Here is a 20,196-nt window from a genome sequence, read left to right on the forward strand (position 1 = left end):
TACATTTGAGTTACTATTTGTTTGTATTGTAATATTTGTATATGTTTGTAATATTATATATTATTTGTTTGTTATGCTTCTGGTTTACAAAATGCTTCCACAGACATTATTATCTCTTGACTAGCCTCCAGATCATTTGACTCTCAGCCCAGGTATTTGGAAGAAATTCAGAATATTGGGTAAGGTCCAGCATCCTTTACTGATCCCTCCCCCACCCCCGCCACCAGGAGGCTAGTCTATTAGGTATGATTTTCTCAGCCCAGTCCTGTCTTTTTGCTCCGTGCTCTGAGCAAGTGCTCTGCAAGGCTTTGGGACCCTTCCTCTGCTCTGGCAGAAGCTCTCACCCTGGGAAGTATGAACTCTCCCGCACCCCTTACACAGGCAGAAGGCAGCATTATGCACGTTGTTGATGGAGCCCCAGTAGTCTTTATCTCCCCACTTCTAGCACCACTGGACATTCTTTAGAAAAGCAGTTCTGGCCCAAGAGAATTAAGCTGTGTCATTTCCCCTGCTAAAACCTTTAGACGTCTTATAAAGCAGCAGCAAAAAACGGTTTCGCGAGCCCTGGTCACCGGCCGGCCGCGGCCCCCCCGCACACACACACTCCAGGCAGGGAAAGGAGCTGATATTTTTGGAGAACTCTCATGCATGTAAGGCTAGGTTACTAGGATGCACACAGATAAGGGCAGGGGGCTGTGGAGGGCAGAAGCAATTGATCCAGCCGCCACCGTGGATAAAAGCTTTCATTATGCCCTTACCACCATTATGGTCTTCCTCAACTTTGCTGAGCTGAGTTTTGTCATCTGTAAACTGGGATAACCATTGTACACACCCCATAGGGTCATAAACATTCAAAGAGTCAATTCATTTCTTATGCGTAGCACAATGACTGACATAAAATAGTCCAATAAATGTTGGGTTCATTATTGCGCAAAAAAAGAGCAGCTAAGGTTGACTCTGTGCCTTTTCCATGAAATCAAGTGGGGCTCTTGTCCTTGATGGAGGACGATAAGTTTGTCTCCAAATGAAAGAGCTTTAACCCCCAAGCCAAGTTCAGGGTGTGGGGGATGGGGTGGGGTGGGTATGGTTAGGACTCCCACCTTTGGGCGCCTGGGGGGCTCCGTCGTTTAAGCGTCTGACTTTTGGCTCAGGTCATGATCTCATGGTTTGTGAGTTGGAGTCCCACATTGGGTGAGCCCTGCTTGTCTCTCTCCTTCTCTCTCTGCCCCTGGTGGGATTCTCTCTCTGTCTGCCACTCGCTCACTTGTGCCCTTTCTCTCTCTCTCTCTCTCTAAATAAATAAATAAATTTATTTTTAAAGAAGACTCCCACCTTCTTTGAGGTGAGAGTAGTTTTATCCAACCTATGATACACATTCACTTACATGTCACCACTGAGCAATGATCAGCTACTCTTTCCTTGAATCCTTTCATTGACAGGGTGCTCATTCCCTAACGAAAACCCACCCATTTCCAGCCTGAACACCTTTTATAATTAGAAAGTGTTCTTTCTCTGTTCCTTCTCCCTCCACCTCCCCCTCCACTTCCCACTTTCCCTGTCCTTCTCCTTCCTCCTTTCATCTTCCCCTTTCTCTTCTTCTTCCCACTCAGTCCTCTCCCTCTCCCCTCCCAGGCCCGAGAGCCTGAGGTCCCTGAAGTCACTATTTCAGTCCTGGAGAGCACGGTAGGTCTTCAGTGTGGCCACTTGGCCACCTGCTGGGAACTTGGTCTCCAGTGGCCACGACAATCCTCTGGATTTTGTAGGGTCTTTCGGAAGCAAAACCTTTTATCTGGGCCTACAGGGCTTGGCCTTCTGGTTCATTAACACCATCCATCAGTTGGCCCAATTTCCATTATTAACCCATCTACAACCGCAGGAACCACATGAAAGTTGACACGGCCCGAGCTGGTATCTGGAGGCCCAGCTGGCTCTATGTGCAAGTCATGGAGAAGACTGGGGCCTGGGGAGCGACTCCCCGGAACCCACGCACACGGGCGCCCCTCTTTGGTTCGAATCCGCCGCCTTGGCCGCACCCGGACGCGGCAGCCCGCGCCCGGCCCCGGAGCAGCCTCGGGCGGCTCTGTGGCTTTAAGAGAGGGGCGGGGCCCCGGTGCTGGCAAGGCAGGGCCGGCCCACCGGGCTCCTTTTTCCTTTTTGATCCATTCAAAAATTACTCATTGCAAATTCCCGGACTGCTGGGAGCGGAGAAGGAAGGGGGCGGAGGAGAGAGGGCTGCTGCGGGCGCCGCGCTGGGGGGCACCCAGGGGCCCGAGCAGCTGACGGCTGGTCCGGCCCCAGCAGCCCGCGGGCCGCTCCGGCTCCGGTGGCCTCACCAGGAAGCGTCAGTCTCGACTCTGGGGAAGCTCCGAGCACCGCCTCCGCCGCCGCCGCCGCCTCCCGCCCGGCGCCGGGTCCCCGAGCCCCCTCCCCTGCTCCCTCCCGGACGCTCGGGCTCGGGCGCCTTCCCCGGCGATGGCTGGCCGCTGAGCCATGGCTCAGTACGGCCACCCCGGCCCGCTCGGCATGGCTGCGAGAGAGGAGCTGTACAGCAAAGTCACCCCGCGGAGGAGCCGCCAGCAGCGCCCGGGCACCATCAAGCATGGATCGGCGCTGGACGTGCTGCTCTCCATGGGCTTCCCCAGAGCCCGCGCGTAAGTGGCGGGGCTCGCGCCCCTCGCGCCCCACGCGGCCGGCCCTCGGCTTCGCTCCGGCTCGCCTCCCCGCGCCTGCCGGACGGGCGGCGCGCTCCCCCGCTGCCCACCACCTGCTGGGGCAGCACGGGCGCGCGGGCGGCCCGGGACTCGGCCCCTCCCGGCGCGGGAGCAGCCTGGGGCGCCTGCTTGCGGCGCCCAAGGTGAGGCACGCCTACGGGGTCGCGTCCCAGGTGCCGTGCCCTGCGGCCGGCCCCCGCGGTGGGATGAGCCCGTCCGTGGCGGGCTCCCCGAGGTCTGCAGCGCCGGGCCCCCGGGGAGGCGGGGCCCCGCCGAGGATCCCATCCCGAACGCTGGGCTGGCTTAGGATCCTCCGGTGGCTGGGAAAAGGCGAAGGCACCGGCGGGGCGGAGGGGCCGGCGCTCTTACTGCGGTGCCTTCCAGCTCCGGATGTCGCTCCCCGGGTCGGTCTCCCTGCGGAGTAGGAGGAGCGGGGACGTGGGTGTTGCTGCGTGTTCATTGATAGGGAGGATGGAATAGGAAGGAGAAGCGATTCCTCCTGGGGACCTGGGTTCTCGTCAGTGGTGACGGCAGCGCGGAAATCTGTGGGTGCCCGAGAGTAAGGAGGGGAGCTGTCCTCCCTCATCCTTCTTCCCCTTGGAGGGTGGGGTAGGGAAGGGCCGAGGGAGCGCAGGTGGCTGTTCCTGCAGTCCGCCGGGAAGAGGCCCGGCCGCTTGCTTGCACGAGGCGGCAGCAGCAGCAGGGGCCTTAAGCCTGTCGACTAAGACCGTGGGGCTGGAACCCTGCCTAGGAGGAAGCCAAGGCCGGGTGGCCGGGCCAGGCCCCTTCTTCTCCCTTGGTTAATTTCTGGAGGGCAGATTTCTTAGGTGGGGACACAAGGCCTGCCATCCTGTGGAGGCGCTGCTTCTTTGAATGACATCACCTAAACGGGAGAGTTGGGCAAACTTTATCGGAAAGGGCCAAGTTAAGGAAAAAAAATTTTTTCTCCTCCCTTTTCTTCGGTTGGTAAGTCTAGGTTACCCTTCCCCAACCCCTGGGCGGATCTTGCTTCCTCTGTTCTTTACTAACTTGGCTGCAATCTCCTAACCAAAGCAGACCCCTGGTTTTATCGTTCCGCCCCGCCCGGCTGGGACTGGTTGGAGTGGCCTTGGAAACTCAGGAGGCCGACTCAGGTGTTTGCCCGGGGTTGACTTCCAAAGCAGTGGGACTCCGCTTCCCCATGCCAGAGTTGCAGGGAGAAAGTGTGGTGGGTTCTGCAGGGCTGTGTCAGGCGTGGATGTTATGTTGCCACTTAGGTCCTTACTATGGGTGATGTGTGTGCCTCCCTCTCCTTAAGCACGGGAGGTAGGGGCTGGAAAATCAGCTGGGCAATGCTGCACGATGAGCGCCGTCTTGGGTGTCTGCCTTTTTGGAAGCGAGGCCAGCAGTAAGGACCTAAATTGCTTAATTAAGGCAAGAAATGCTTAACTGCACTCAGACTGTCCCGTTGGCTCTTCAAACCCACTTGCCAGCGGCGTCTTTTCTCCTGCACTGGGTCCAGGAGGCCTTGCCCATGTCCTGACAGATGAGGATGATGGTCTAATTGTGGCTGGCCGAATTCCTGAGATCTCCTAATAGCTAGCATTTATTGAGTACTTACTGTATACTGTTCTAAGCACTTTACTTTAAGTAACCACGTAGCCTTCCAGCAACGCCATGAGAAAGGTAATTCGTACGCCTGTTTTGCGCATTCAGAGACAGGTTTACAGAAGTTGCGTAACTTGCTTAAAGTCACAACACTAAGCAATAAAGCTGGCCTGCAAACCCGGAGTATGTCTGCCTGACCTCACATCCAGAGCCAGTGTGTAATGCCTTAATGCGGGTAAAACGCTTAGGGCAGTGCCCTGGAGCCTAGTGGGTAATTATTAAATGTCAGCTCCTGTATTAGTTTCTGTGGCTGCTATAACAAATAACCACAAATTCGCAGGCTGGAGCCAACGGAAATTGATTTTCTCCCAGTTCTGGAGGCGAGAAGCCCAAAATCTGTGTCACTGGCTGCAATCAAAGTATCAGCGGGGCCGTGCCTCTTCTGGAAGGTTCCAGGGGAGAATCCATCCCTTGCCTCACCCAAGCCTTTGTGGCTGCTGGCAGGTTTTGGCTTGTGGGTGCATCACTCTCATCTCTGCCTGAGTGGCCACATCGCCGTTCTTTGTGGCTCGAGTCTCCCTCTGCCCCTTTCCTATAAGGACCTTGTGATTGCTTTTAGGGCCCCTCCAGGTAATTCAGGATAGCCTTCCCATCTCAGGATCCTTAATCACATCCGCAAAAGCTTTTTTTTTTTTTTTTTTTTTAAATTTTTACCATCAGGCAATGTTTACAGTTCCAGGGATACAGACTTGTCTATCTTTTGGGGAGCCATTCTTCAGCCGATCACAGCAATTATTATTATTATGACTAGCACTGCCTGCCTCTCTTTGCTGAAAGGGGGGCCAAGTGGGTCCTCATGAGGCAGCCTGGGCTGGAAGGAGGTTGGCTTTGCCATTCTGTCTCCCCATCAGATTCCCTGCCTGGGGGGGTGGGGTGGGGGCAGAGCCGATGGCTGTCACCTGACCTGGTTTTACTCTCCCTAGGCTGCCAGGCCAAGAAGAAAGAGAGCTGGGGCATCGGGCTTAGCTTCTGAGAAGCCTCTTTCTCGGGCCTTAAGGCTGGAGGCAGCAGCACGATGACATCGCAAGCAGGAGGGAGCAGTGATGGTTTCCTGAGCTCTGGGAGACTTGGCTGTGATGCCTCAGGAAGGGATGAGACCAGTGTCTGGAACGCGGCCCTTTGGAGAGAATGGTGGTGGCCCAGGCCACAGCCCAGGCCCAGGCCGACAGCTCTGGTTTCCCTGTGGGTGTCCCTGGGTCTGCTGCCTTGCAGCAGCAGAAAGGGACCTTCCACGGAGCTCTGGGTGGGTGGGCAGAGAGCTCAGGCCAGCAAGGCCCAGGTCCTATTCCAGCCTGTGCTGTGGTCTTGGGTAAGTCACTTAACTCCTCAGGGCCTCACTGGCTCCCTCTGGGGGGAACAGGATTAATTAGCGCATGCTTATTAGGTGCCTACAAGGGAGAGGAGTGCTGAGCCAGCAGGGTGACCTCAGGGTATGTTCCTTCTAGCTCATCACTTCCCTGGAGCTGCGCTAGGATTTTTCCATCCCACCCTATTACCTTCGGTCCATCGACACTGCTGTAGAAAGACCTGCCAAATGGAGGATTAAGAAGTAGCGATTTTTCCGGTGTCTGTGCGCGTGTGTGCGTGCGTGCGTGTGTGTGTGTGTGAGAGAGAGAGAGAGAGAGAGAGAGAGAGAGAGAGGGAGGGAGGGAGGGCACAACGTAAGGAGGTGTTAGGAAGGCCTCAGGAAGAATTTAAGGAGCCAGAATGGCCAATCCCTTCCTTTTGTTTTTTTCTTTTCCTTTTTCTTTTTCCTTTTCCTTTCTGTGCCTATTAGCTCTTCTAAAAGTTTCTGTTCCAGAAGTTCTAAAAATAAAGGTCCAGCTTGGTCAAGGCTAGAGCAGGTTTAGTGGGAAGGAAAGAGAAGAGCCTCCCGAGCCAAGGAGGAGGGCGCCTAGGGGTCAGGAGAGAAGGCGGCGGGACAGGCGCTCTGATGGGGTTTGTTGCTTTGCTACTTGATTTCATACCGTCCCCTCCTGGCCTCTGTGGTTGGTGGGGGGTGGGGAGGGTGGGGCTCTTATCTCTTATCTCTTCTGCAGCTTGAGGCCAACTGTGGGAGCTTCACCGAACCATTGAATTTGAGGAGTCTTTGCTGATCCAACGCTGACCTTTTGTTTTGTTTTGGTTGGGTTTGTTTGAGGCTGCCGGTGGCTAGAAGTCTGTCTCTGGCAAATGACTCTAATGTTTGCTAAGGATGGAAAGATACAGTCTTGCAAAAGGATGGGGGTGGGCAGGGGATCCGGGGCCCATGTGCAGGTCCCGCTTCTGACACAGAAAGCTTTTAGGTTTTCCATTTTCCTCAATATCCCGATCAGCTTCCGGGCACAGTAACACCTAGCCTGTGTAACTCACGGGGCTTTGTGAAGACAAAACGAGTCACGGGCAGGAAAGGATCTCGAATTACTTAAAAATATAATGTGGACGCCAGACAGATAGGATTATGGTATTGTTGTGTCGGGTTGGAAGAAACGGAGGTAAGGTGCTTGCTGGTTGAGGTCTCCAGCAAGATGGTCATGTGCCGTTAGGTCGACCTTTTCTCCTATGAAGCACATTTGAACGATGCCTAGTTGAAGAGCAGGACGGTAGAAGAAGGAACTTTCCTTGGGACGGTAAGCTGCATTTGCTATGCCTCGCTGTGCAAAGAGAAAACACCCTCAGAGCTGGCTGTGCGTGCAACTGAGAGGCACCTTGCAGAGCCCATGAATTAAAGTATCCAGTTTCTCCGGCCTTCTGTAGCTTACCTGGTGGTTGACCTTAGATCCTCTGAACTCAGCATCCCTGAGTTAACTCAGGGATGGTTAACTCAGCATCCCTGAGTTGTGGCCACTTCTGGGCAGGGACCTTGGGGAGAGAGAGAAGACAAACCCTGACCCACCTGGGGGTGAGAGGATCTTTCTTATAGGTGGGCGAGGCAAAGAATTCTCGAAGCTACCCGGCTAGACCGCACATTCATCCGACACTCCTCTACGTCTGTGTGTTATTTTGCAGTTGAAAAAATTACTCTCACGGGCACCAAATTGCCCTCTTGATTAGCACGGCAGTCTTGTGAGGTAAAGCACATGATTAAAGGCTCGTTTTATTTATTTATTTATTTACTTTTGAGAGAGAGAACAGAGTACGAGCGGGGGAGGGGCAGAGAGAGGGAGACGCAATCCGAAGTAGGCTCCAGGCTCTGAGCTGTCAGCACAGAGCCCGACGCGGGGCTCGAACTCAACCACCCTGCGATCAAGAGTCGAACGCTTCACCGACCGAGCCACTCAGGTGGCCCCAAAGGGAGGGGACTTCAACACGCATTTTTATTTTTAATTTTATTGAGGTAAAGTTTATGTACCTGAAATGAAATCTATCGAAGGATTGATCAGCTTTGACATACGAACACCCCCGTGAAATCACCGCCGTAAGACACAGCACTTGCTTGTCACCCCTGAAAGTTCCCTTGCGCCTCTTTCCAGTCAGTTTCTTCTCCACCCTATCCCTGGGGAACTGGTCTGCTTTCTGTCACTGCAGATTAGCTTGCATCTTCTAGACCTGCATGGACGCAGAATCCTACAGTGTATATACTCTTATGCCTGCCTGGCTTCTTCCCTTCAGCCTCATATTTTTGAGATTCTTCCGTGATGTTGCGTGAATCAGTAGTTCATCTCCTGTTGTCGCTGGTAGGTCTTGGGGTCTTTGAATTTGCTCTAACGTAATTATAACCCCTTGGGTTCCACTTTCTGTGGAAGTTCCGTGACGCCCTAATAAATATTACCTTAGATTTTTCGACCACCTTAGAGATGACTGGGCAGCTTTATACACGTAATCACTCTCAAGTCTCAGACATTGGATGGTTTCATGAGAAAACTGAGGTTCAGGAGATTCGGTGCCACAAAGAGTGAAGAGCACCATGTTTCGGGACTGTGTCCCCTGGTTTTTGTCACCACCTGCCCCCTGCCCTCCGCTGCCTCAAACTCTGGCTGCTTTTCACGCGGTGGGCACTAATTAGTTCTCAGAGCTGAAGGCTTGCCTTTTCAGAGAAGCAATAAACCTAGGGAGTCCTGGGTCCCCTGCCATCTCCACTCTGGCCGGTGACAGTGATGGTGGAGGTGTCGGCGTCCCCCTGATCCCAGCAGGCACCCGACGCGTGTGTGCTTGTGACAGGGCGCCCCTCTACTTGGGCAGTCAGGAACTGGACAGACCCCATCATCATCTGCCTCATATACCGACGTGTCAACCGTGGTCGTTCAGACAGCCGGGAGACCTGGGGGCCGGCCGTCCAGCGTGTAATGCTTCCGTCTCCTCGTCTGTAAAATGTTGACAATAACACACGTACCTTGAAGGGCTGTTGGAAAGGCCGAGGGTGCCATTCCGTGCCAACAGTCCCGGCGCATGTGGCATTCAGTGAGCCTTGGGTGCAGACACAGGCATCACGGCCACTCCAGCGGTCATCTTATCCTGCACGGCTCCTTTGTGGCCTCCGCGTTTCATCTCCTCGCGCCTCACTGAGCCGTGGGCCTAAAGAAGTGAGTCGGGGGTAGAGCCTATGCCATTCCTCGGTACTCGGGTTCTGTTCCCCCTGCACCTCTGTCCGTAGAGCGCCCTGAGGGGTGCCAGGCGGAGCAGAAGCAGATCTGGAGCCAAGCCAGTGCTGCCCGAGCTGCTGGCTATCCTAAGTGACCCGGGTTGGGGATTTGGAGGAGTGCCATATGGTTGGCTTCTGATTCGTCTCAAATGGAATCAGACTGTAGCCCTGGAGAAAGGGGCGGAGAAAAGCTCATTCAAGAACGGTTTCTCTGCACTGTGATGGACACAGTCCCAGCGGAACTGGGTGGCCTCTGGAGAGCCAGACACTTGTGGTCCCCACCGGGACCGACAGCTCTTGTCTTCTTCATTGGAGGAATTTCCCAGGGGGCACTGGGTGTCACCCAGAGGCTTATGGGAGAACGTCCCTGGAGGGTGGGTGCATAGGTGTGGCAGACCTTCTGTCAGGTGCTCAGGGTCATGTGATAGGAGGGCTCCTGTCTTGTTGGTCCCTCTGGCCAACAGCCCCCCCATTTTCCTGGCGACTTTGCAGGCGTGTTCCTTGCCACCTACTGTTTATGGGGAGGAGGCCTATTAACGAATGCCTCAGACGAACATCCAGAAATCGCCTGAGCTCTTACTATGTGCGCAGCATCCTAGTAAACTCCGCGTGGTTCTCAGGAGGGGAAGATGAATGCCAAGTTTCACCACCTGGCCCTCTGAAGTCGGCTGTCAGAGGCAGCCTGGAACTCTCTCTAGCTGACTGCCATCCTCCACAGTGGCCCCCCTGTGCATCCTTCTGGGCCTGGGTGATAGTCTGAAGGCTCTGTACTCCGCTCACACCCCACTGGTAGCCCAGTGGTCGCATAAAGCAAACTCAGTTTACCTTTCTGTCAGACCCTGGCTTTGCACTCTTGCTCTGCTCTCATTTTTTGGCCATGTGGCTTCACACCCAGCCTTTTCCTTCTCCGGGCCTCAGACTTGCCAACTGCAAAAGGGGTCGAAGTCAACCACACCTCAGGCGTTCTGGTGACGCGAGGGTGACACGGACAGGTGTCTCTGGACGGCACGAGGATGTTTTCACCGCCTCTTGTGTGCTTGTCTGTTCCAGAGCATTTGGCTTCTCCGTGTCTGTTTTATTTTTTTGCGGTGCTTTGCCGTCAAATTCTTCTCTTCTCCCTTCAGAGAAAACGGTTCAGGACTGACAACTGAAATTCCGGAGAGTAAACAAACGGGAAGAAAGAATGATAGGAGGTAATTACAACGAGCGGGGAGGGGGGCGTCATTTAAGTAGTACACAATAGTGTAATTTTCAAATTGGCACATGATGTGCTCTCTTGCAAAAACACAAGGAAAGTGCTGGTTAACTGAGAGAGGAGGTTGGTGCCTGGAGCCCAGGCCCTGGGGGAAACAAATTGCCCACGGGCACCTTTTTAATCAAAGGGGCATCTCCCCTTCTGGAAGTCACCAGCTGTTGGTGTAACAACAGTTCCCGTTGTGTTCAGCTGCCCCAGTGGAAGCATGAACGCTCTTGTACATAAAGCAGCCGTGGCAATGAACCCCGCCAGGGACGAGGGCCGTCGCCACCCACAGCGGGAAGCTGAAAGGAACACCACCAGAGCAGCTCACAGCAGCCCGGAAAATGCCAAGGGGACGTGGACAGCACAGATGGCCAGAGGCAGCCGAACGGTTCAGACTTCTCTTCGGGTTTAGTTGGATAAACCTTCTCTCAGAACCAGGTAGCCGGCTTGTTTAGAATCCCGCTTCCGTGTTGGCTGTGCCCCGTTCCAAAATATTTATAGTGAGCCTTCCCTCTCCAAATGTTTGGTCTCTTATCTCGGGTAGGAAACGCTTACAGGGCAGGGAAGAAATGTGCCTCCAATGGCTGCTCATGTATCCAGTCTATTTAAACACAGACAAACATACTCAGAACCGTACGGAGCAGCCGGAATTCTGAACCAGTGGTGTCTCGTGCGTCGGACTGTAACCATCCTGTCCTTGAATTGACGGCGGGGACCCGTCATTTCTTTGCTTTCTGCCTAAGCAGATCGCTCCCACCCTGGAGAACTAGTTCAATCACAAATACGTCGGGCGTCTCTTCCCTGGCCTGCCCCTTCCCTGCCCTCCCGGCCTCCCTTCTTCTCTCCTCTCTCTTTTCTGGTCCCTTCTCCCTCCAGCCTTATTGAACTTTACTCTCTGCGAGGCAAGCAGGGAAGAGAAGGGCACAATGCCTACTTTACCTGGCCTCTTAACGAATGAAATCTTGAAGAACAAGACAGGGGAAAGGAAAGCCCGGACAAATACCGTATGGTTTTACCTATAGGTGGAATCTAAAAATCAGAAAAAATGAATCAACAAACCAACAAAAGGCAGAAACAGGCCCCCAAATACAGAAGACAAAACGGATGGTTGCCGAAGGTGGGGGAGTGGGCAACACGGGTGAAGGGGAGAGGGAGATCTAGGCGTCCAGGTAGGGAATGAATAAGTCACAGGAATGAAGGGGCCAGCGTAGGGAGTACGTCAGTGGTACCGTAATAGAGCTTTCTGGTGACTGACGGTAGCCACACTTGCTATGAGCACAGCATTACATATCGTCTTGCCAAATCACTATGCTGTACACCCGAAATTAATACAACATTGTGTGTCAACTCTACTTCAACAAAACTTAAAAACAAACAAACAAACAAACAGCCTAACATTGCAGGTGTTATCTCCATCAAGTGTTTCGTAATGCCCGTCAAAAAGAATTTTTTTTTTTTTAGTTTTTTTTAAATTAAAAAAAAAAAAATGTTTATTTTCTTTTCGAGAGGTGGGGGAGGAGCAGAGAGAGAGGCACAGAGGATCCGAAGCGGGCTTTGTGCTGACAGCAGAGAGCCCGACGCGGGGCTCGAACCCCCGAACCGAGCGATCGTGACCTGAGCCGAAGTTGGAGGCTTGACGGACTGAGCCACCCGGGCGCCCCAGTGCCAATTTTGTTTTTTAAATGTATATGCACTTTATTACGTATTTATGGGCAACTATGATAACCTGTGATAACAGGAGTTGGGAGTACAGAGGATCATTATATATAATCTCTGCCCTCAAGGAACTGGCAGTCTAGTGCGGAAGATAGAAAATTATGATAAAATGTGGTCCATGCGCTGCAAGAGATAGACGCAGTGTGTATGTGAGAGGAAGAGGGTGCTGTAACCAGACAGGAAGACCTGAGGTAAACTCAAGGTGTGAACAGAATGGCCACAGCACCCTTCAGTGTGGGGGGGGGGGGGGGGAGTTTGGGAAGATGAGTAGACCGTTTGAATGATTTCATATTGTACCACAAGGGAAGATAAGATTTTAATTTAAACTTGAGTTTCTTGACTCACTCTGCTCATGACTCTCCCGCCTTCTCCCCCGCTGTTACTATCTACCTTGGAAAGAGAAGGAGACATTTTGGCTACCAAGAGACACGGCTGGCCCATAGCTGGGCCTGAGTTGAGGTTGGATGTTATTTCATTCACTCTTCCACTGGCATTTACTGAGTGCCTCCTATATGCCAGGAACTTGTTAGGGATGTGACCGTTGTCTTTCTTCTCCAAGAGCTCAGCCTTCCTCGAGAGAGAAAGACGTGGAAACACTAATTGTGATATAGCAATATGATTAGTGCTGTGGTTGAGATTTGAAATAAGCCCTGTGGGACCACAGAAAAAAACAATTAGTGTAACTGAAGAAGGTTTTGAGGAAAGCAGAGGAGGTGATCACTAAGGCAGACCTTAAATAATGAGTAGAGATTTTTCTGGGCATGAGGAGAGGACGCATTTCAGTCAGAGGGAACAGCTTGACTTCAGAGCAAGGCACCCTGGGGCTGGGATTGGTGGGAAGGAGACAGAGAAGTAGTGAGAGGTGAGGTGGAAAAATGCGCTGGGGCCGGATTGTTTTCTGGAGGTTGTGGGAAATAAAGTCTTAAAGCGAGAAGGCGGTGGAAAGAATGGAACAGAGCAGAGCAGCACTACACATGGAATCCAGTTGGAAGGTGCCTGTAATGGTCCCAGTGGACGATTCATAGGACTCGGATTGAGATTACAAGAGCCAGATTCTAGAGATATTTTTGAAATGGACTCGACAGGATTTATGATCCATTGGATGCGAGGAGGAGGGGCAGCGGAAAGGTAGCGGAAGGTTTTGAGCTTGGCAAATTGGAAAGGTGGAAACATTACCAACCAAGTTAGGACACACAGAAGGTTGGGTGACCCAGAGGATGCGATGATGTACTCTGGGACACGTTAGAGGTGCTGTGAACACATAGATCAGGAAAGAGGGATCTGGAGCTCCGAGGGGAGGTCGGGCTGGGAACTGATGGGAGCAGAGGCAGGTGTGAAGAACAGGCAGAGAGCAAAGAAAGGAAAGGAGCCAACCCCCAAGGATAGAATTGCGGGGACCAGCTGGTGGGTAGGGAAGAAAGACGGTGAAGGAGGCTAAGAGGAATGGTTCAAGAGGCAGGAAAAGAACGAAATGACAGGTGTCCTGGAAGAGGACAGGGGAGAAGAGACTTTCATGAAAAAGATTGAGGTCCACAAAATGTTCCATTCCCTCTGCACTTCCAAAGTGAGTCAAGTTGTTGGTTGTGGAGGAGGTGTTCCCAGACGAAGATTCCAAAGCCTCTCTGTGGGGTTTCTGGCAATCCTCTCCAGCATCCCCAGACTTCCTGAGGATCAGACCCCTGGGATGCCGCCCTGCTCTCTGAGAACTCTTTCCTCAGACGGCTGGAGCCTTCTTTCTGGAATTGAGGCCGCTGACCAGGATCTAACCGTGAATGGACAGATTATCTGGAATCTCTGATGTAAGAGTCATCTCCCCTTTGGATTCCCTCACCAACAGAGATTTCACCTGCTCCCCCATCCATATCTCAGAACCCTGCCTCCACCCATCCATATCTGAACTCACCTGTCCTCACTGGAAACCAGGCCAAGGTCACCTGATTCTCCTTGCTGGAGTGACCCTTCATTCATTTCAGTCTTTCCCGATGGTTACTGCATGCCCGCCAATGCCCTAAGGACTGTGGCTAAAGCAGTGAGAAACCTTCTCAGTTCCTCCTCTCTTTGGTCTCCGGATGGTGAGATCTCAGCCTGCCATGCGCTCAGCTCATTTTCTGTAATTTCCTCTCTCCAGTAAGCACCTGTTACTACCATCTCTGCATCAGAAATAGCTCTTCGAGGAAGGCTGGGGATCTGTGCTCCGTCTGTAAGACATCAAGACTCATGAGGTGGCCGGTGGTCAGGGACTGGAGCAGCCTCCGTGTCCCCAAGAGAAGGTGTTGTCCAGGCTTCTAAGTCATTGCAAGCTGGTTCGCACACATGGGTCTGCCTGCCCTCCCCTACAACCCGGAGACGAGCGGGGATGTGTGGCCCCTGAACGGATGACGGCTTTATTGGGTGCTCAGGAAGGAAATGCTGGAGGAAAGAAGAGGGAGAGGGAACCAAGAGAAGATCTTGAGATGGGGGCACCTGAATCAAGGTTGGAGAGAGTGCTTTTACTCCAAAGAAAAGGAAGTTAGTTTGCATGGTAGGTTTTACGCTGAATTTCTCAGAGTCGGTAGGCATGGACGACGTAGAGAACAGAAGATATAGTTTTAAGTTTCGGTGGTTTGGCGAGCGGTGGTTCTTCGTGGGTCGCCAAAGAATGTGAAAATGAACAGCGTCGTGAACACAATACTTTGTGAAAGCTACAGATAACAGAAGGTGTAGGTCGACACAGGTGTCCAAGAGACGTGCGTTAGTTTTGACCTTCCAGACTGTGCCTAGTATTTAACCGCGTGATGATAATCTCTTGCTCCTGGCTGGAGAGTCCCGTATGATGGATGGTAGGGTTTGCTTTGGGGTGAAGAAGTTCAATGTGTAGTGAGAATTGCCGGTGAACCTTCTCCAGCCCAACTTCCTCTTTTTACGTAAAAGTAAAATGAGACAAACAAATGAAGTGACTTTTTCAAGACCGACAGCTGGTCTATGACAGAAGTGGACCTTAGGCCTCCTGACTCCCAGGCCAGAACAGTTTCTTTTTTATATACATCAGGCGACTTCCCTGAGTCCAGGCTCTGCCTCCAAGAGGGAGATTTCTAACAAGGCTTTTCGCCTCCGTTTCCTGGAGGAATGGACTGGGCTGGTCCCTTGATCAGCCCTTGCATACAGGTTCTCTGCCCTTTGTTTCCCTTTGCTTCCCTCCTTCTGCCTGCCATGTGCTTACATCTCGGCCTCTGGAAGAGGGAGCTAATTTGTCTCTGGCCAGTTGGAATGGTCACCTCTGGGACCCTTAGGTGTCTCGGCCACCCATCCTGGAGGGTAAGAACGAATACTGCCTTCCGCTCTGGGGGGAAGGAAGGCTGGCTTTAGAGACAAAAAGACTAGCTTCAGATTCTGGATCTGTCACTTTCTGAAGATGTGTGTTTACTTTAAAAATTTTTTTTTTTTTAACATTTATTCATTTTTGAGAGACAGAGTGCGAGTGGGGAAGGGGCAGAGAGCGAGGGAGACACAGAATCCCAAGCAGGCTCCAGGCTCCGAGCTGTCAGCACAGAGCTCATTGCGGGGCTCGAACTCATGGACTGTGAGATCGTGACCTGAGCTGAAGTCGGACACTTAGCAGACTGGGCCATCCAGGTGTCCCTGAGGATGTGGTTTTGATCAAGTATTTTGATAGGTTGGATGAATCAAAATGAGGCAATGTGTATACACAGTTATACATATGTAATGAAAATGTGATGAAAAATGACAAAAAGTCATGCACACATGATGCGATAGTACCTATCAGTGGTTGGGTCCTGGGACTTTGAGGCTCTTCCAGAAAGTCTGTGAACTGTTGGTTTTGTGTGACGTCTGGTAGGCTGTTCTAGTCTTCCCTAGGCAAGCTCCGATGTTTCAGAGAGGCAAACGCTGAGCAAGGAACGCGAGCAGCCACGTGAGAGGCCAGTTCCGTCAAAGTCAACACTTCCTTCTGGATGCTTAAATTTTCACTGCACCCCCTTTTGGGAAGTAGGGATGTGAGTCATAATGAGTTAGCCAAGGGGCTTTTGGGAACAACAAGATGTTTTGTGAAACACAGTGCATGTGACCAAAGCCACGTGTCGTATAATTTCCTATTGCTTCTGTCGCAGATGGGGGGACTTAAAACAACACGAATTCATTCTCTTACAGTCAGGAGAGCAGAAGTCCAAAATGGGTATTATGGGCTAACATCAAGATGTCCACAGCGCTGTGCTGTCCCTCTCGGAGGGAACTGGTTCCCTTGACTCTTCCAGCTTCTAGAGCCTGCCTACATTCCCTGGCTCATGGCCCCTTCTTCCATCAACAGAATGACCACACCCACTTCTGCTTCCCTCTGTCTCTTCCTCTCCTGCCTCCCTCTAGAAAGACCTGAGGACCACATCGCTCCAGCTCAAGATGCTTAACTTAGGCACATCTGCAAAGTCCCTTTTGCCTGGTAAGGGAACATATTCATAGGTTCAGAGGATTAGGACATGGGCGTCTTTGGGGACCATTGTCTTGTCTACCATGGCATGTGGTTACCAAGTGTTACACACTTGGTCTGCCTGTCCTCTTAGTTCATGATGTTTGGCACAGAATGGTAGTCTAGCAGGCGCTCCTCATTTGCCTTTCCGGTTGCTAACCCATCTGCCGTCTTGTCAACCCTCATCATTCCAACGGGAGCCTTGAATGCTCCTCGCTAACCTTCGCTGAGCGCCTACTGTGTGCCAGGCAGTATTTTAAAACTTTACGTGTACATTGTTTTGTTTATTCCACATACCAGCCTTATGAGATAGGAACTGTTATTATCCCCATTTTATAGATGAGAAAACTGAGGCCCAGCAATTTTTAAGTGGCCCAAGACCACACAGCTAATAAGTGGTAGATCCAAGATGCAAACTCCAGGCAGCCAGACTCCCAGGTCTGAGTTCCTAACCCACACCCACCGTGTTGATGTGTGACTGTGCTTCGCAAAGTGTGACGAGTAGAAGGAAGCAAACTTGAGGTCCGGAGAAATGATGTGATGGCCTTAGATTACACAGAACTGGGGTCACTGGTTTAATCTGTTACTGCGCTCAAATAATTGCAGTGTGGTTGGCTGTCTACTGATGTACAGAGTTACAGTGACATTATCACTCTTTCTGAAAGGGTGTGTGTGTGTGTGTGTGTGTGTGTGTGTGTGTGTGTGTGCGCGCGCGCGCGCGCACTACCCATCTCAGCTCCGGACTTTGAGAAGACAGGCACCGGATTGTACTGAAGAATTTACAGAACACCACGTTCCCTGCCGGCCACTTCTCCGGCCTCCACAGTAGAAAACAGGAAGGATGCTGTTCCCGTGGCCTCCATGAGGGGCTCTTCGGGCAGAGAACCTAATGGTTTGCCTGGTCCTCGTTTGAATGAGCGAATACACACGAAATGGTGCAGAACCTGACTCATCAGTAAATGGTAGATGTGGTGGTTCAGATCAGTAGCTCTGGAATCACAGCATCGTGTGGGGCACAGGAGGGGCCTCTGGGTATAAGTTAATGAGCCACTGTAAATCTTCGGTGAGTTTCTAAGTTCGCTTCCCAACGTCTTTAAGGCCTGGGGCCTAGGGCTAATTTCAGTAGCATTCGGTTGATCGGATACACGTTGGGGGGGCTGGGGGCAGGGCGATGAGGGGGGGGGTGCTGGTCGAGGCACGTGGAGTGGTTCTTCTCAGTGCTGGACCCTGACCACACCACTGCTGCCTTCGGCCCGCTCACAAGTACACAGAGTGGCTCTCCTTATCATGAAGACTCCTTGGCACGTCAGTGGTGTGGTGATGATGACAGGGGCCCCCGGGGGAGTCCGCTTTTAGGTAGGTCTTCAAAATCAACACATCATCACGATGAGCCCCGTAGGGACCTCGGACCTCGCTCAGACCTTCGGCACCTTCGCGCGTCAGGATTGAGGAGAACGTTGGAAGTTCTTCTCTTCCTCCAAATGTAAGGTCACAGCCTCTCAACTGTGAGGCTGAACGGACCGCGGCCATACATGCCCCTTTGCCGTCTGGTTGCTTCAGACGCCACGGACCCCTGGGTGTCACTTCATCCACCAAACCGTGGCGGGGGGTGGGGGGGTGACAAGTGTGTTTGTGTTGTTATTATGGCCTGCGGCTGCCAGCCCTGAGGCTGGCCAGCGGGGGAGGAGGGACGCCAGGGAAACCACTTGAACAAGATGGCCTGATCATGCGCGATTGGTGAAGGCTTTCAAATGGAAGGACTCTCAGGGGACCTTGCAACAACAAGGAGGGTTGCTGTTCCCTCGGCAGCTGGCTCCGAAAGATGTGGAAGATAAGGGGGCGAGTCTCATTTGAATCTCTTTCTAATTTCTCCCGTCCGTCTCTCGCATGGTGGGGATCTGGCCAGTGCATTTCCGAGTTGACCTGGGAGACAGGTAGTGTGGGGCTAAACGTGATTTACAGGGATATATGGGAGATGTTGAGGCAGGGCAGAAAGAAGATCCTGTTGATTCAACAAAAAATGTGCCGAGCAACGACTTTGTGCCAGGCACCCGGGACTTGTGCTGCGCGCTAGACGTAGAAATACGAGGAAGACCCTGTCTCTGAGCGCAGGGAGCCCTCAAGGTCTTGGGCAAGAAAGACTCAAGCAGATGACTGCAATATCATGTGATAAGAGACAGAGGAAGGTTCTCTCCTCTGATAGCTGGCTAGAGTGCTGACATAGGAAAAGAGGCTGCTTATTTTGTGGACCTCGCTGGGAAGTTCTGTTGCTGGGGGTGGGCAGTTTCCAGGTCACCAGAAACACAGTTTGGAAACCGATGGCCCAACCGTGATGTGTTCTGCCTCTGGAAGTCGTGTTTTCTCTCTCCGGTTATGAGTGACTGAGCTTTCTTATCAGCCTCCTCAGAAGGACTCGGGTGTTCCGGGGTGGAGAACACGTCTGAAGTCCCGGTGGGGACCCAGCCTGGATCTGAGGTCTGTGGGGAAGGATGTGAAATCAGAAGGTATCCTTCTGGGTAGGTGCCCTCACATGCAAGATTGTCTCCACAGCTCTGACAGTACAACAGATCATTTCCCCTATTTAAAATATGGGGGGGAACAAAAGAGAAGAAGCCTACGAAAGTGAAATGCACACAAAGCTAGTAAAGGGTACAACGAGGCAGTCCCAGAACTGCGAGCATACAGATAGAGAGCCCACGGAGGAAGCTTACTGACTCCCTGAGATACTCAACAGCCAAGAGGTAGGAAGAGCTAGTGGGATGTGGACATGACCTCCGAGCCCCCTGTCTTTAAAGTGTCTCCATGCCAAGTCTCTGGGATTCTCTGAACATCCCCTTCCCTTTTGGAAGGTGTCACCTTCTGGAGCAGCCCCGCCCAGGGTTGGTTAGGAATGGATTATCCACACCCCCCCGGGCTGAAGGGACGTTGTGGTGCTGAGCTCAGGGAGTTGGGCAAGGACCTCAGAAGAAGTGAGCATTGAGCACTCCCTTGCTGGGCACATGTTCACTCATGTCTCCCAGCTCTGGGCATGTGATCCCCTTGGGACAGAGGGAATGGGCAGAGGCTCCGAGAAGCAGCAGTGAGCAAGATGCAGAGCAGATGTACAAGTTCAATGTAACCACGCCAGGGCAGAGAAGCAGCCCTAACAGTAGGAAGAGAAAGAACTTGTAAGTCGGACAGAACGGGAAGGAAGATGGCTTTGAGTTTTTTACAGACTTAGGAGGCTGGAATTTTCAGCTAGGAAAGAAATAGCCTTGGGGCACCTGGGTGGCTCAGTCCCTTAAGCATCCGACTTGGGCTCAGGTCTTGATCTCATGGTTTGTGAGTTCGAGCCCCGCGTCGGGCTCTGTGCTGACAGCTCAGAGCCTGGAGCCTACTTTGGATTCTGTATCTCCCTCTCTCTTTCTGCCCTTTCCCCTGCTCACGTGCTGTCTCTCTCTCTCTCAAAAATAAACACCAAAAAAATTTAATAAAATGCAAAATGTTTTTAGGAAAGTAAAAGAAATGGGCTTAAATCAGCCTTGAACTCCTTGCAATAGAAAAATTCCAGAAGGGCTGATGTTCTTTCTGTTGTCACTGCAGTTTTTGATGACGGAGAGAATGTACATTGCCACACTTTTGGCTAAAGAATCGAACGTTCCTTCCTTGTTTGGTCTTCTTTGCTCTGGAATTGCCTTTTTTTTTTTTTTTTTTTTTATACAGAGGGAGTTTTCTTCTTTAAAAGAAAAAGAAGAAGATCACCATGAAGGAGGAAGTATTATCATGTTTCTTCAGCCTTTCTCAGCTCGCTGCTGGACTCCTGCCAGAATATTGGGAGTACCATTGTAGAGCTGTATGTCCGGGTCCAGGGCGCCGCTTTCTC

The 20,196-nt window shown here is 52.2% G+C and overlaps 1 protein-coding gene across 2 annotated transcripts in view; it reads left to right on the plus strand.

Moving 5' to 3' along the window:
- The first annotated feature begins 2,170 nt into the window (after window positions 1–2,170).
- The window catches only part of UBASH3B (ubiquitin associated and SH3 domain containing B), a 137,350-nt gene continuing 119,324 nt past the window's right edge, over window positions 2,171–20,196 (plus strand). The window contains exon 1 of one of the 2 annotated variants that reach the window (XM_040483342.1): window positions 2,171–2,651. In XM_040483342.1, the coding sequence (XP_040339276.1) occupies window positions 2,491–2,651 (161 nt within the window). In that variant the 5' untranslated portion in view covers window positions 2,171–2,490. The remainder of the gene's footprint in view (window positions 2,652–20,196) is intronic. The other variant, XM_040483343.1, reaches the window with a different exon arrangement.

The sequence above is a fragment of the Herpailurus yagouaroundi genome, unplaced genomic scaffold, assembly GCF_014898765.1.
Source record: "Herpailurus yagouaroundi ecotype Mexico unplaced genomic scaffold, PumYag 161, whole genome shotgun sequence".
NCBI classification, from domain to species: domain Eukaryota; kingdom Metazoa; phylum Chordata; class Mammalia; order Carnivora; family Felidae; genus Herpailurus; species Herpailurus yagouaroundi.